Below are 18227 nucleotides of genomic sequence, written 5' to 3' on the forward strand. Positions count from 1 at the left end.
AATATGTGTCATAATATGGATGTTGATGGAATAGATTGAGTTGCTTCAAACTGATAGATGCTAATTGGTGTTATTTAGTACAAAATATGATAAGATTAGATTGACCTGCTTATAGCCAAGATTTTTCCAAAGCAGCTCGTTCCAGACAGTTTTAGTTAATGTTAAAATCATTATGATATATTTTTTTTATTTTTAAATGAATCATTAATTCATTAAAATCTCTTAAGTCAAGCAGGAAACAATTTTGAAAATATCGGATGTAATTGTCAAAAATGTTCATTGACAAATGATATAAACTGAGAAAAGATTGTATTTTTAAACACTTATAAATGAAAATGTAATAATGATAGTGAGTTACTTGACTATTTTTAGCAACAACTAAGTTATTAAATTAACCATATCAGTTTAAGAGCTTTAATAATAAATAAATCATAAAATTTCTTAAGAATCAATTGACATTTTAAGTGGATTACTTAATTAATAGATTGCAATGATTTAATTCAAATGATTTAACACTTATCAAAGTCTAATCATGATTTTTCTAAGATTTTCCCTTCAAATATGACAAAGCTTTTATGGTTCTTTTAAGCTAAAATATATGGAGTAACTGCTTTTGGTTCTAAAAATTATTAATAGTTTTTTATTTTACAACAAAGTTTATGAGTATATTATTAATAGATAATGCAGAAGAAAAACGGAAATACATTCCCGAGTGGAAAATTTGACATAATGTCTAGTTTATTACTAGACATACGCATCGTTCCATATATAACATGTCATAAGTCGACCACAGGTCTTGTTATCAACTGGACATTTGTCAACTCGAGATTAGTTCTTTAAAGAGTGTCATCCGGATCGGTTAATCGATACAAAACCCGGCTCCAAACAGACCTGAAATGTTACCAGATATAAATCGAATCCAGCACTAAATCAGGGTTCCATCGGTTTATTGTCGACTAGCCGATTTGTGCTATTCGGGTGATTAAGTCAAATATTTTCCAGTCTGACTGGATGGCTAAGATGACACAAGATTATGTGATGTCCAAAAACTCATGAGAGAAAGCTGTCGATGCACAAAGTATTTGAAATAATAAGGGGGTTAGCTAAAAGGTCATGAATCATAATCGATCAGTAACAAAATAAATAAAAGCTTATTATTGATACTATAGTATTTTCATGCGAGAACAAGATCATTTTTTAATTATCAATTGATTTAGCACCTGAAAATGATCATAACAGAACTGTTGATATTCTCAAAAAATGAAGTATAATTGACCATACTTATTGACTTACGTGGAATTTCCATTTCGTTACATTCGAAAATATTTTAGCAATAATGTGAAATCAATTTATCTACAATTGACACCAAATCGCGTGACTTGTGGCAAATTTTTTAATTGCCCAATAAAAGACATCGCTAATTTTGGTCTAATAAAATTGCAACAAAATTAACAAAGCAAAATAAAAGCTTCAAACGATTTTTTGTGATAAGAAGTGGAACATATGAGCGTGTGACACAAATGTGGAGGACATGAATATCTTATCAGCTTCATTGATATTTCTCTCAACTACTTTTAATCATAATAAGCTTCTTAAATAATAGCTGCAATTAATTAACCTTTATCTAAAATCAGTAAGCAAAATTTCCTGGCATTTTATTTCATAATACTTCAATTTCAATCTCTTTTGTAAGCTTCATAATCTCTCAAGTGATAAGCGGAGTCCCCGGTAATCATACATCATAAAAAGTTGATCACAAAAGTCATAAGTGGCATTAAATGGCAAAATTCAATAATTAGTTAATTGTTCCAAGTAATTCACGGTATAATTCTCGCTATTTTTCAGTATATATGTCTTATCAAATGATTAATTTCGCCATCAGTTGCTTTATTTTTTTTCTATATTCATCATGTCACCAAGTACTTGTTTAATTTTAGCCAAGCACTTATAACTTTGTTTTCTTAATGAAATTGAAGATATAATCTTGACAAGAAAAAGAATTGTGTCGAGTCCGGGTGAACCCCAAATTCTTACCGCTTTAAAATTTTTATTTATAATGACGATAATTTGAGCCAAACATGTACTTATGAGTGGCAACGATAAGGAATAGTCCACATATTGTTACGAAAAAAATAATTGACGAGTTATCAATTTATTACGATTGCTAGACTTTTATATAGCTATAGTCTATTCAGAGCTTGAAGTCGATTCGGATTTTGCATGAAAAAATCAACTTAATTCGATTTTGAGTTCTGGCATTTGCAATTGAAATAAATTTAATGAAATTAAAATTATAACATCATGACTTTGTTATAAATTAGATCCTTAGGAACCTTAAATGGACATATTTTTTATCAGTGAAAATAAATACCTGGAATATAAAGTAACATGATATAACATTGAATGATGACAAAATTTCTGTGTCATATCTTAGTCAGATCGGAAGCCCCCAAAAAGCTGAATCCATCAAAAATTCAGTCCCAGGATGACGTGACTCTGACTAAGTAACGGATTCAGTTAAAATCTGCCACTATGGAAGAGTAACTCTAACAGTTTCGGGTTGGATTTCAGATCGATTAACCCACTGATCAATTAGTCGAAAATCAATTGCTTTGAATTCATAAATTGTTTTATAACGGTTGCTCACTAACTTCTTAAACAAAAGAAGAATATTTTAAAATAAATGCCATGAATCGTCTTTTTTGTTTCTCGACCCTCATATTAGCATCCTTAGCAAAAAAAACACTCCTCCTCCCTCTCATTTCTTCTTTTTTTTATCAATTTCCAAGGGGTTGTTATACCAAAAGATCATTTTAAAACCATCCCATTGCGGAAATTAATTAAAACTTGTTGTTGATCATGGAATATCAATTATCACATCAATAAACTATGAAAGCAAGGATACGGCTTTCGTCCTTAATCATATGCAAATATTGCCATATTAAATTAAGATTCGATAGTCAAATTTAACTAAATTCCAACAAATATTAATATTATGTATGATATAAAAAAAATGAATTAGCCAATCCGGCTTAATTTTAACTTAAGAAGCAATTGAAGAAATTATTATAACACATAGCATCCGAAACCAGCATGTTGTCAAATCCGTCATCAAACCGGAGTCACACCGGCCTGGGGCTAGATATTTGATCGATTTTAACCTTTCAGGGAAATTTCACTAAAAATGAAAACCAGCAACTAATAAAGGTTTTGGGAAAATACGTCATTTTTCTAGATTTAAAATAATTTAGAATTGAATTTAATAGAAACATACATGTGCAATTTCTAGCAAGCGGAAGTAAAATCCATAAAGAACCGAAGACTGAGTTACGTTTCTCGAAACATTACATGAAGTAATAATTAACCCGGAATAACTATCCCAGTCATTCTTCAATAAAAATAGCATATATAAGTAATTCAGTACTGATAACAATCTGCATTAAGAGTCATACATTAACAACCTATTTTTAAATCCGGAATTTAAAATGATTCAAAAATAACCTAACATGTTCATTGGTTATGGATTGACAATACCAAACTTGGTAACAAATTTTCAATTGAAACTCTTTTACTTATTACAAAATTGATAACGCCCCTAGCGATAACGCTCACCACTGAAGCATTTTCTTCGTAACTTGACCGTAGATTTTAAATTGGATTATTAATTGAGTCATTGTTTCGTATTGAGATTACAATTACTTCCTTCCTTCCTTCCGAATTCTTATTATAATCTATTTAATTTTATCGTTATGAATCAAGCAACAACTAATCATCTGGTAATAACATGTTATAAATGATTTTCAATTTTTTCGCACATGTTATTCAATTTTAATTTCAAATTTTATGAATTTACAGCTGATTGTTATCTAACCAAAAAAAAGAATCAATAACGGTGGAATCCCCCTGAACGAGATCATAAAATTAGTGCAATTAACTTATCAGATCACATAAAAAAGATATTAGATTTTTATCAAATTCCTGTTTCAAAAACTTGTATTTTTGAGATATTTTTAGATATTTTGTCTATATTTTTAGACACGAGATACGCATAAATAGAGCATTTATAGCTCTAATTTCAATATATCAGATAACAGAGATTCTATTTTGGAACTGAATGATTTTTTTGTTTACTAACAGTCGTATCTGATGAGCCAATTCATGAATTGCTTAACCCATCCCATAATGAATGGAAAAATTTGGCGCTGTTTGTGTAAACAAAGACTTTTATAGACTCTCAGCTGAGTTTTATGGATCCACACGAGTCAATATGATTGTCAAGCGGAAAAAAAAGTTTGTCCAATAAAAATACAATTTGGAATGTCATGGCTCATTAAAGTTCAGCAAAATTTTATCGTATTATATAATCCAATATGTAATATTAAACAGAATTCCCATGGTCTGATTCTTTATTAATATTTATGAGCACAGATATTTAGATTATGCGTTTCATTAATAAAATTGAACTGTCATACGATATTCATGCAAATTTTTTGGATTGCGATTGGTCGAATTTATGAATGGACCACTTGACATAATGGCTGGTTGATAACTAGACATACGAGCGACTAATGACATTTTCTTCGGAAAGATCCGTAAAACAGGTCGACCGTAGGTCTAGTTGTCAACTAGACATTATGTCGAGTTGTCTACTCAGAATTGATTTATGCTGTTTTAAGATATTTTGGGAATAGCCCTCGAATAGGGACAATATGCTCACATAAGCACCGAATTAACTGTAACGGTATGTTGCACTAATGCCACCATGACTGCTGATTTCGACCCATTTTTGATAAATCAATTATGATCCATAGTCTTCCTCAGATGTCCCATGAACCATTTTCTATCAATATTTGCGAATCCTTGCCAAAATCTTAAGTAGAGTTGTTAGATAAACTACCATGAGGGTAATGATCTACCATGTGAAAATTTATATCCAGACTATCATGAAATTCTAAATTCAAAATTTATAACATTGGAACTTTATTAGGATTAAGTTTTTAAAATTCGAGAATTACTGATAAATTAGCATCCCGAGTAAAAAACTTGACATTATGCCTAATTAGTAACTAAGCCTTTGGTTGACTGATGACAATATAGTTTCAATACAAGGCATTACGTCAACTTGTCCATTTGGGTATCCATGCAAATGCCATAAATTAGTGTTAATTTTATTTTCAAGAATGAAATTACAATTTTCATAAAATTCCTAAACTTAACAATTCCTACTCGTTATTTCATATTTCCAGAATAACATTAGGTTAGTAAAATGCCAAAAATTTTATTCTAAGCTAATTACTATCCACCTCCATAAAACTAAAATCTAAGGATTCTAAGGACGCACGATAACTTTTAAACATGAATGCATCAACAATTTGTGAATGAAGGCAATAAAATTCTATATAAATTACGTATGTAGAATTTGCCTACTCCACCTACATCTAAATCAATTATTTTTAATTACATTTTTATCTTAATATATTTCCAGGAATTTACTCCTTAATTCTGAGATGTCAGGTGGGCATACTATGAAATTGAGTCAGTAATAATTGATCCATATGAATCATATAACGGAGTCATAGGGATGATTTTTAGGATGTCTCGAGAGATGAGATGCCTACACACAATTTCAACATATACATTTATGCGCAAATTTTACTGTTTTTTTTTTTTTTATTTCTTTTCTTTCGTCTACCAAACCTCGTTCGACCAATCAGCATTGATTTTACTTAAAAGGAACCAACACAAAGGAATGATGAGCAATTTTTCCATTCATAAAAAAAGTATAGAAATTCACTCACAACAACAACAAAACAAAAAGCATTTTTATCCACCAACGCACAGGCACGGAAAAGAAGAGAAAACGAGTGATACGAAGAGGTATCGTCGTCATGAGTATGTGAATGTGTTCGTGTAGAGTTTTGCACAAAAATAAAGAAGAAATAATATTGAAAAGGCAACGTGTGAAAACATTAACAATTTTACCGGCACTTACAAATCCCAACGTGGTTCTTTTCTCCTTTTGCGATTGTGAGGCGCGCAAATACAAACAAAGCCACGATGACGCTTGTATACGATATATTGTGTATAACACATATTAATAATGCGAACCATGCGGAGCCTTTTGCTTAATGCCGAGCGAATGTTTTCTTTTCACTCTACTGCTTTAGTATATAAAAGTTGGGTTTATTATGAATTTTTCAAGTCAATAATCAAATGCCAAAGAATAAATATCTAATAATTTTAAGTGAACAAAAAATAAATTATTTTTTTTCTATCCGATATATGAAATTTATTATTGTTCAATACAAATTACATTGTGGATACATTAACAAGGCACCCAGATCAATGGATTAATTTTTATGAAATAAATAAATAATTATTATTATGTGAAAAAAATTAAATTTTATATCCAAAGTGAAATCCGAGAAAGAATTAAAAAATAAATTGGAAAACCCAAAAAAGTATTCAAAAACTCATTAAAAAATATTAAAGTGATCAATTAAAGAAAAATCGAACGGAAAATCATCAGAAAATTTTCCCAACATAAAAAAACACATCTCATCTAAAGTGATTTAATAATTTTTTGAGAAAACCAGACAGCGATGGAACAAAAAAATACAATGAACGGTAAGTGGAAAAGCCGTTAGGGGATACAAATGGGGTTCTAACAGACAGTGAGGATGGTCATCTGAATGTGCGTGGTTATGGATATAATCCGGAGTTTGAAGTCGGCTGTGAATTTTGTATGAAGTCAAGTCGACTTATCCATCCAAAATCCGAGTCAATTTCAAGCTCTGATCAATATAATCAATCATACTCATGAGCACCCTCGTTGTCTGTTCAGTGAAAATTGTAAAAAAAGTTGTGTCATTCAAGATGAGTCAAAAAAAGTTTAATTGTTTCCGGAAGTGAAATGTGATAAGCCACAAATCACAGCTGATAAGCCAAACTATATCAAACTATTGATTCGCTACCTTTGGTCCTCAAGTACTCTCTTCAAGATTAGATATTAGTTCCAAAAAAAATCACCGAATCATTCACTCAAGGTCGCCGACACGCAAAATGCCCTACATCTTATAACGCAGCCAAATAATGCACGAAAAATGATTTTAATTCTGAGAATTTTTTGAAGCCACTTGAAAGGCGAATCTGTAAACAGGGAAGTGATTTGTATTTTTCGGGAATCGTTGTCTATTAAGTGGCCCGTGAATCATTATATTCAGTGTTTGTTTGTCTGAGTGACGCAAGCCACAGTGCTGCTTGCTGCTTTTTACTACCGATCATTAAATTTTCCAATTTTTTTCTCGAGCCGCATTTTCATTTCTTTGAAAAAGTATTACTTTAGTCCGTACATTCAATGCTGTTGACCGTGAAAATCAACAAGTTACAATGCACACGATGCAACAGCTGATTTAATTATGTGTGTGATATAATCACACTTGCTCACTTTTTCGTATAGTCTCATATTGCAAATATTTTGTCTCATCATTATTTACATAATTTTTACTTTCTTCTTTCATTCTCTCTTTGTGCATTACGTGTTAGATCTCTTGCTGTAGCTGATGACATATACTTTTAAAAAATTGTTATTAATATGGTGAAATTTAAAACCTCTTTAAGAATTTCTGATTTTTTTTAATTGTTTTATTTTATTATATCGAGATAAGATCGTGAGGCATTCAAAACACGTGAAAATGAAAATGCAGCAATAATAATATTCTTTTTTTGTGTCTTTTAAGCTATTTAATAAGCTATTTGATAAGACATTTTCTTTGTCGGATCGAATATTTTCTGGGATTTTTTTTCCACTTTTGATAAATCAATTACCAAGTGGTTTTGATATGGTTTATCTGCTATTCGATTCCTTTCAACTTTTTAAACGTTATTACTTTTCTATTGTAATTTGTTTTCAAACTTTTATAAATAAAATTCTAAATATTATTTTGTTTAAAAAAAAGACTTCTAAGGCTTGAATTTTATTTTTTTAAAATTTTAAGCTTCTAATTTTAAAAGAATTTTTATTTTTATTTTTCAAAAATTTTAAATTTGATTTTTAAAATTTTTCAAAATTAAAAATTTCAAAAATCAAATTTAAAAAAAAAATTGGTTTAATTTTTAAAAACTTCAATCGTAAAATATTTCAATTTTTAAGAGTTTTAAATTTTTAAAAATTTTGGTTAAAAAAATTGGTTAAAAAATTTCTTCAAATTTATTTCCCTCATAACAAAAATAATGAAGAAGAAAAATCGAAGTCGATAACTAAATCAAATAATTATTTCATTTTTTTACAAAATCACACAGGTAACAAGTTACCTAATTACGAACACCCACATTATAACAAAATAGCGACGAAGTCAGTTTGTTATTGTTCTTATCATTTTAAAGTAAGATAACAATAATTAGGATTTATTTCATTTATTATTAAATTCTTTTGGTTTTTTTGCAATAATTTGAAGAATTTTAAATTTTTGAAAAATTGAGATTTTATTTTTTGAAGCATTACCGAGTATTGACTCAACCCCATCCCCTTTAGAGCATTACATAACACGCAATTAATATGAAAACATACATCGCAATTAAGTCTTCAAAACCATGCAATTTCTGAATGAAAATGCCCCCAATTCACAAAAACTCTCCTAATTATCACTAATTACTTCATTAATGCCTTGGATTTTCCTCTAATTAATTATCATGTGGGCTTGCATCACATCTTGTCCACGTGTATCACCCACAAATATCTCAAGATAATTAATTCGTCAACCGAGACTAACTTTTCAGACATAGAAAAATGCGAAAAATTTCCTTTTTTTTCCAAATGTCACACGACATCTCAGCTCGGGCCTTCAAATCTCATTTTACTCGTGTGATCGCAATTTTATATTTAAAATAAACAAAATCCTTTGTATATTTATTGTCGCATAAAGGCTCCACACTTCTGTTTATGCTAATGACAGATAGGAACACATAATTTATATTTTTTGACGATTCCAACTGGCGTCTCACTGGATTTATCATCACACGTTGTACATGACACTTTGTTTCGTTCCTATGCGAACCGAGATCTTGTGAGTCATGAATCGGAATTGATTATTAATTAACAACATCAAAAAAAAAATCTGTCTCGACTTCCCACACATCTTTTGTTATTTGATGCGAGCAAATTGATTCTTTCTAGTTATTCCAAAATAATAATCTTTAAGTTTCAAAATAAATAAAAAACAGACAAATCGGAAGTTTCATAAAATTACGTTAAACGTGTCTATTTTTATCGTGTTACGGATTGCCGCGAGGTATTTACGGTGAATCACATTAAAAAAATTGTAAAAGAAAATATAAAAAAAAAATATTGTGTTTACTATAGCTTCGCTGTCTCTTTCGTTTCTGTCGATGTGACTTGTTATCTTCAATACTTTTTTTTTTGTATTTTCGACTCAGTAAATTAAATAATTTCGACTATCTCTCGGTATGCTTTACTCTTCATGTGGACCAATGAAAACTTACTACATTCCACCCACGATTTTGACCAAAAAAATATTTTTATGAATGAAATTTTTTTTTGCTTGCTTGCTTGAACATGCAACAGATGCTATTTGCTTTGATTTATACACACATGACTTGGGTGTCAGAATGTCGTGACGCAATAACTGCTAAATAATTCTTTCATTTGTTGATAAATAATAGATTTTGTAGTGCTAATTGCTGATGATATTTTTTCATGTCCGGTGAAATGCTGGCAAGTAGAGATGAAGAATGTGATTAAGGGGAATTTTTTTTTGAGGAGTAATTAATATGTTGGCAAATAGAGTGGATTTAAATATGGGAAATTTATTTTTGGGTGGAATTAGCATTCAATTGTTACATATCCAAAATCCGGTGATTTGACACAATTCGAATAAGATACTCAGTCAGAGTTACACAGATCTGAGGTATTCGGACCATACTTTCCTGTAAAAAGACAAGTATAAATTGAAAAGATTCAAAATAAAATTAGGGTTTTAAAAATTATAAAATTTAAAACTTGAAAGATGAAGCTTAAATCAGCAAAAGAAATTCAAGGTCAGATCAGAAAATTCATAAAAATTGTGATTTTTTAAAAATTTTAACAATGCTGTTTTTGAACTAAAAATCGCAAATTTATGATTTTTGATTCAAAACAAAATTCCAAATCTAGCACAAATCGATGAAATTTTAAATGAATAATTGGTTTGGCAAAAATTAAAATTTTTTTTGCAAGTGTCTAAAAATGTCCCAAATAGCACAAATCGGTTATTGATCATAAAATTAGATTGAGGTCAGCAGGACTCTGAAGTAGATTTAAACCGAATCAGGCATCAAGTGAGAGTCATCCTAGCGTGTGGCCTGATTCTCAATCGATCAACCGTTGTGTGCGATTTTAGACAATTTTTGACCATTACAAACAAAATTCAAATCATTGAAAATTATTGCCAAACGAGTCATTCATTCAAAACTTCACACAACCTTCTTCCCTCACATCATACAACAACAATAAAATGCCTAAAATAAATTCCATGATAGTACACATCAAATGCCTTATGAATGACAAATCCATCCATACTACAACTACAGTAAAGCCACATTTATGAATGAATAAAATTTTTGTGACTCTTGTGCACTTAGTCAATGAATAAAAAAAAAATATAAAATTTGTCATGCATACATTGTGGATGGAAAAAAATGATTCATTCAAATATTATTGAGAAAAATAGTTTTTTGGTAATTTATGTACGTATGAAGCGTGGCAGTAAGAGAAGAGAACATAAAAAAGCATCACAATTGAATAGCATATAAATGCGTGAGTCAGCAAGCGAGGGAATCCCAAATTCCGCGAAAATTCTTTGATTCACGTTTTTTTCATGCGAAAAATGAAAAACAAACTATGCAAAAAAAAAAACTTTGAGCTCAATTGCTTGTCTCTCTGTCGATGACGTCGGTCTGTGGACGAACTCGAAACGATCGGATGTAAGATGAAAAAGATATATGTTTGTTCCGTGAGAGACAAAATTAACATAAAGCGGAAAAATCTAATTTTGATTTTTTGAACATTGATAAGCACAAATGTTTGCACATTGCAATGTGTTACCGTGAGAAAATTGGGAAAATCCGTAAAAATAAATAGAAATGATTTTTTTTTTTTATTTTTTGTGTATCTAAAAAAGTACGGCCCAAAATCATCATTTCTCATTCTCGCACTCTCTCGGGTTGTGCATCACACGATTCTCTTATTTCTCATTCATATCCGAATACATGACTCGGTGTAAATGATATTGAGTAAGAAACGCCGGTTGTCTATGTATTAGTGAGAGAGAATATAAAGCTTTAAAGTTACTACTTTTTTCCTTATTTTATCGTCAACTGTTCTCACTCTGAAGCTGGACAATTTTGTGTTTTTTTTTTTTTGCTTCGTCTTTTACACAAGAAAAAAAAATCTACAAAGCTGATCATAAACTGACGAAAAGTCAACGTGAACGGACGTGTCTTATTTTATCTTATTCCTTATTTTTTTGTAAATGTTATAAGAAGAAGTGTGAAGAGCAAAATTAAATAATATATTTTAAAAAAAAAAGTCGAAATAATTGTGAAATTAAAAAATTAAAAAGGAAATTTTAAGGAAAAAAAAGTGAAAGGAATTATTAAAAAATTATTGTGAAATTGCAAAATTGTGCAAAAAAAGAAAGAAATATTTAAAAAGAATTAAAAAATCAAAACTTATGCATATGAAATATCAAAACGATAGCGAAAATTGTCAGCACTGCATAGAAAATAATTGTTGGATTAAATCATTTTTACCGAAACGAAGGAAATATCAGACAATATGCAGAGAAGTGCGTGGTAATTAGAAATTAATTTCTAAATTTGTTAAAGTTGCTCAAAAAAATTGTTAAGTGCAAGAACTTTCTCAATTAATTCGCATAGCGCAAACTCATTCAGGTGGCAATGTTGTGTTGTGAAATTGACCATCAATAAATCATCGAACGCATATACATGCGGTTTAATATCTTCATGAATCATGTGTCAAAGTTATTCTTGTGGAAAAGAATTTTTTTTTTATTTTACGTTCAATGCTCTTTTTACCTTTCACCCGACGGATGAAAGGAGTTGACGGGTTTTTTGGTTTTTGGTGTTAACTGTGAGACCTTTTTATTGATGATTGAGTGGATTTTGGAGTTGATTTTATTGGTTTATTGGTTGTTCAGTGATTTATGTTGAAGGACTTTTGTGATAAATTTGGAAAATTAATTTGAATGCAATTTAGAGTTTCAAATTCAATTTAGAATTTTAAAAATTATTTTAAATTCATTTTAGAATTTTTAAATTTAATTTGAATTCATTTTGAAATTTTCAAATTTAATTTAAATTCATTTTAGAATTTTTAAATTTAATTTGAATTCGTTTAAGATTTTTCAAATTTAAAATTAATCATAGAAATTCTGACACAAATTTGAATGAGTCTTAGATTTCAATATTCAATCCTAAATAAGACCTGTTGCTCAAATAATTCACAATTTGCGATCATTTTCATAAAACTTGAAATTTATAACAATAAATTCGATAACAATATTACATTAAATATGATATCAGCATTCAATTAATAGAAAGGAAGTCACAAATTAACCAACAATAAATTGAATATTATTCAATGATTCAAGATCAACTTCTGTGCTAATTTAATCAATTTTGATTCAAAAAACATATTTTAATACATTTTAATTACACTCATCATATGATGTTGACTTAATTGTCATTTGTGGATGACGATATCAATCAAAATTCTGCTAAATAGTTTACACAACTTTCATTAAAACTAGTAAGTTTTATAAAAATGAATAGTCAATGTGAATCAATGAATGAAAAGAAACTTTACAATTAGTCATCGCATAAAATTCGTCATCACAACGTCACTAGACCAATGAATGAATATATTTTTCATTTTTTTCGGCTATAGAGTCCATATCATGTGGAAGAGAAATTGGAAGTTTTGAGTTGAAATTCATTAGGCAATGCGTTGTGAAATTGCGATAAAGGAATGGAATGCATGGCAGGAAAAATAAGTCGTAAATTTTGATTGACGCGATAAGTCAATTTGGAATGGATTTATATGCCCAAAATAATGGCTTTTGTTCCCTTTTTTTTCGCAAAAAAATTACAAATTGAGCATGGAAAATTTCATTCACTAGACTGGAAATATTTTTGAGAACTTTTATGACTTTTTATGCAACTTTAAATTTTATTTTCTAAATTTTTTAAACTAATAAAATTTAAATTTATTTTTATTCCTTATCCAGTTGCCAAAATCATTGCCTGCATCTTGATAGTATCATACCTCACATGTTCAACAGTGGCAGCACCACTTGCTGACAGTTCTCAGCAATCAGGCAGCATAGAGAAAAAACATAATAAGAAAAGTTCAGAAGAGAAAAAGAACATTTTTACAAATAAGGACGTCGAAATGTGGACAAATCCATGCAGCTCTGAAAGTATTATGGATTCAAGCATTTCCGTATCAGACATGAATGCAAATTTTGAAGAGGTAAGTTTTCGGTGTGACAGGATTGAATAGCAAAAAACAAGATTCTTGACACAAATTTCCCTTTTTTCCCATTTTATTTTTCTTGACAGACTTATTCTTTGTTTTCACAGATCAGATTAACAGCTTCTTACATTGATGTTGATTTAAGAGACAATGAGAAAATCAACACAACAAATTATAAAGCATGGGATGAATTTAATGCTCGTGATTATGAATTCTTGCCACAAAAGCCAACGGTAAGTTGAATTTATGAATATTTTGGGGATATATTATAAGAATAAGACATGATAAGACTAGAAGGGCACCCAATAAATCCCAATACCAAACACATAAAAGTCCTCGAAAAGCGATACTTTAGAGAATGAAAACATAATTTTTATATAATAAAAAATTATGGTGATTAATTCGCCAGATGGATTGATTTATGTTTAAAATTGAGTAAATCGGAAAGGTTTCATAAATATTAAAATATATTTTTTTTTCCAATCGATCGCTCAAACTCCTCGTCAATATCTGGGTGAGAGCGAACATAATCATATTTTTTTTTTGTTGCCACAGCCTTCATTCAACCAATTGTCCCGTCGGCGGATGCGCATAAAGTTCGAATGTCTCGCAATTTATATTGTGAATGAATTTTTTTTTTCTTGCTGTGCTTTCGGGCGACTTTCTTTCATAATTTTTTATTATTTTATATATGCAAATTTTGAAAGGCTTGTTGTTGACTGGCGCATCATGTACACCATTTACTCTTTTTTGGTGCGATATATTCACATGATTTGCAATCTTAATTGAAAAAATTCAAAGTAAAAAAAATTACGCAATATTGAAATTGCCCGCAAAAACTATCACGAAAAGGAGAGCGTGAATAAAAATATCAAACACTTATTCCCGTTTTTATCTTACGACGAGTATCAAGATCATAGGCGCTCACACACTTGTATCGCATAGAATAGAGGCCCGATGGGAAAAAAAAAAGTTATTTGCAATATTTTTTTTTGATCGATGCAAGCTGATAAATAGTCAGCTCTGTATGGTGTTCCAATTTAATTACGCAAAAAAAAAAAAAAATTATCATGAAAGATCATTTAATAGCTTGCAATTTACTGCCTGCGCACATTATTGTTATCCGACGACAGACCCAACTTTTGAATATGTATATATGGAACAAGATTAAAAGGATAAAATAATCACCGCAAATTTTCGATACTGAAACGGAGGTGGATGACTGCTGTTGCCGCACCAATAAATATGCTTAACAACAATATGTTATGGCATGTATATGTTATTAAATTATAATTTTCAACATTAATATTTTATCGCATTACTAAATATTGCCAATAACAATAATAAAATAAAGGCTTTAGTGACGTTGGAGGTTCTTGGTGTGGCTTGAGTGACTTGAGCGCATTTTTCATAAATATTTCTACCTTAACAAGTCCAAAGTGCAACAATCACCTTCCATATCCTATCAAAAAGTCATCCACAACAGCAACCATAAAATCAACTCCATCACAAACAGGAGTTGAAAATTTCAACAGTCACTAAATCGATCGCCATAATCCATAAAAATATATATATAAATATTTTTGTAAATGTTTGATAAAAAGGCACATTGAACCTTTCATTCTCATGCATCAAACTTTACATTTCTCCCTCGCACAACAACATAATATCCAATAATAAAAGTAAGAATGAAGTAAGAATTGCGCAGCACAAAAAAAGTTTAACGATCGTTCCCATAGTGTCCATACAATACAAAAAAAATATGCTCCAGGCAGCGACGCATTTATGATGCATTCACGAGTGGGCAGCAATGGATACATATTTTCGGGTAGCAAAAAGCAAAAAAAAAAATCGTGAATTGCACTTGCAACTGGAAATGAAAAAAAAATGAGAAGAGATTCATTCATAGAGGCACAAAGTAAATTGACTGTAGCCAACATCGTTACCAAAAAAATATATATGCCCGTAAGGCGTTCTCGCGGATCGCCTGTGTGAATATATTTCCCAAAATACAAAAAAAAAAAAAGCATCATCAAGAAATTGGATCGTAGTGAAGGCATAATTATCTCTCTATCTCACTCATTCTTGGCTCTATATTTTTGCATTCATAACAAATAAGTTCATTGAGAAAAAAAGAGTGCCTTGCAACGCGGCGTCCACACACAGACACTTGATTCCTTCATGACGAGTCATTCATTACGCTTTATGGGAAAAAAACCTTTTTGATCGACTTTGGGATCAGAATATCCATCAAATGGGGATGATCTGTGATTTGTGTAGCAAAAATTTGCTTTTTTTGTGATGAATTATAAGTCTTGTGGAAGCCCAGCGGCAAAAAAAAAAAAATATCTTTCTTCTGTGAGATTAGACGGTCAGTTTTGCAAATGTAAGGAAAAGAAGACCAAAAAAAAGGCAACTCATAAAGTCTCCTTTTGCCAGAGCATCATAACGGATTTATAATTCATTGCCGCTCTCGCCATTAAAAGCATTTAATCAAATTTATAGTTTCGATTTTTTCAAGACGTTAAGATTTGTTATTAAATGAACATTTTTTTTTATTATGATTATTATTTTGGGTCAAATTGGATTCTTCTTATCCTGTCTTGTTGTCTTATTCCAATTGGAATTTAAACTCGAATAAGAATTTAATAATCTTATAATGTTTTTATTATTATTTCTATTCCAATAGGGTAACCATAGACAGTGGCACTTTGATCTCCAGAAATATGTCGCAACCTTCATCCTCCTCCATAAGAGACAAAAGATTGACGATGAGGCACACAATAACAATACAATGTCAGAAGAGCTAGGAAAGATCTTAAGAGATGCAAAGCACTTGTTGTGTGACATTGAGCACTTTATTAATGCAACATCATCGCAAAAAATTGGCCAAAAAGATTGGATTAAAAAGGGTGAAATGAGAAATTTGACAAAATTTCGTAACATCACAGCAATGTTTTTAAATCGTACATACGCAAAGGGACGCTTCCAAGACTATATTCAAAAATTAATGAATCGTATTAAGCAACAAAGTGCAAAGAATTTTGTTGAAAAAAATGTAACATATCCGAAATTGAAGTCAATCAAGAAGAATAAACAACAGGGAACAAAAAGAGCACGTAAGGGAAATAAGAGAAATCAAAATGGACGTAAAATTGACCAGCAGAATGAAGTGGCAGTAACAAAACGAACGCACATTGTAAGAACATCAAAGAATCCAGCACAGGCCCGCAATAATGTTAATAAAAACAACCGACGACGACAAAGAACTAGAACAACAACATCGTCGTCGACTGTTGCACTTTAAGCTGTTGGGACTTAAAAAAAAAATTGATTCTTTGAAATTGTAGATTTTTTTATATATATTATATTTTCAATTCCTGAATCTCAAAACTTTGAGTTGTGAGAAAGGGGAGCGTCGAACGCAAAATTTGCGCCATTCCAAGTATTTTTATTATTATTATTTTATATAATATGATCGTGTAAGACTGACTTCAAGTCTTGAACTTAGATTACTTAATTATATAAACAATTTTCTGTAAGTTACTTATGACAATGCACTTATTTAATTAGCAATTTGAAATTGCATATGATGATGAAAGAAAAATTTATAATCGGCAGCTTAATGTGTATAAAGAAGCATGTTTCTTAGTTTCTTTAGATAGAGCAAAATGAAATCTGTGATAGTAAATTGATAAGCAGATTTTAAGATTTTTTTTTTAATTATTTTTTAATTTAAATCTCATAAAAAAAAAGATTATTTTGTAAATAGTTTTTTGTCAAATGAAAAAAAGTGCTTAAATTCTATAAAAGAAGTTCCTGTACAATTTAGTTTGTAGATATAATGTCAAAATATTATTTTTAAAAAAATTCAAATGATCCCAGTTTTTGTAGAAAATTTGTTAGTTAGCTATGTAATAATTATATATAATATTAGAGAGCCAATAAGAACTGAATATTGAGCTTAATTCGTGAGCCTTCATTGAAATTTTTTTATAATCAAAAATTTCATAAAATTGAAGAAACTTATGCGCACACTTAATCATTTTTCAAAAAGGAAGAAAAAAAAGACTGTTAAATTTTTTAATTCATTTTTAAAAATTAGTTAACAGTTAAAAAAATTATTTTTAAAAAATTAACCGAGATGATGAAATGATTCCGAGATAATCAAAAGACTAAAAAACCGTTCCGAGACGATAAAAATTTGCCAAAATTTGAGTTCCGAGATGATAGACTTAGACATAAAAATTGATACATTTCCGAGAAGACAGTATTGAAAATATCCTGAATCATGAAAATTGCCAAATATCCATTAATTCATTAATCCATGAAAAAAGTTCCTTTTTGAAAAATTTTCAATCCATTTGTCATCAAATCAACTAAATATCATTAAATCATAAATAATGACACTTAATTAACTTAATTTATTTCTTAAATATAATGAAGAATTGACAAAGCCTTAGCAGTATTAAAAAAGTATTAAATATGGACTTTGGGTTAATTGGATCTCATAAAAAAAATTGTAGTTAGAGATTTAACCCAATTTCAAATTCCAATTTTTTCTCATACAAAAAGTGAATTTAAGTATTAATTGATGCCATTTTTATGCTCTTCCTATTAAATAATTTATAATAATATATGAGAACAATCTTAAGATCTATAAATGCATAGTAAT

The 18227-nt window shown here is 29.7% G+C and overlaps 1 protein-coding gene across 3 annotated transcripts; it reads left to right on the forward strand.

Moving 5' to 3' along the window:
• Positions 1-6504: 6504 nt before the first annotated feature.
• On the forward strand, positions 6505-17227 carry LOC139089152 (uncharacterized). 3 transcript variants are annotated; one of them, XM_070638595.1, is made up of 4 exons: positions 6505-6627; positions 13305-13549; positions 13660-13785; positions 16242-17227. In XM_070638595.1, the coding sequence occupies exons 1-4, from the start codon at positions 6603-6605 to the stop codon at positions 16857-16859; spliced, it is 1014 nt and encodes a 337-aa protein (XP_070494696.1). In that variant the 5' UTR covers positions 6505-6602; the 3' UTR covers positions 16860-17227. The 3 variants fall into 3 exon arrangements, with proteins under 3 accessions (XP_070494696.1, XP_070494695.1, XP_070494697.1); XM_070638594.1 differs by lacking the exon at positions 6505-6627 and adding an exon at positions 11682-11850; XM_070638596.1 differs by lacking the exon at positions 6505-6627 and adding an exon at positions 11682-11843.
• Positions 17228-18227: the final 1000 nt, after the last annotated feature.

This window comes from Chironomus tepperi, unplaced genomic scaffold (genome assembly GCF_022539635.2).
Source record: "Chironomus tepperi strain 1889 unplaced genomic scaffold, CSIRO-AGI_Ctep_v1 contig_175, whole genome shotgun sequence".
Classification (NCBI taxonomy): domain Eukaryota; kingdom Metazoa; phylum Arthropoda; class Insecta; order Diptera; family Chironomidae; genus Chironomus; species Chironomus tepperi.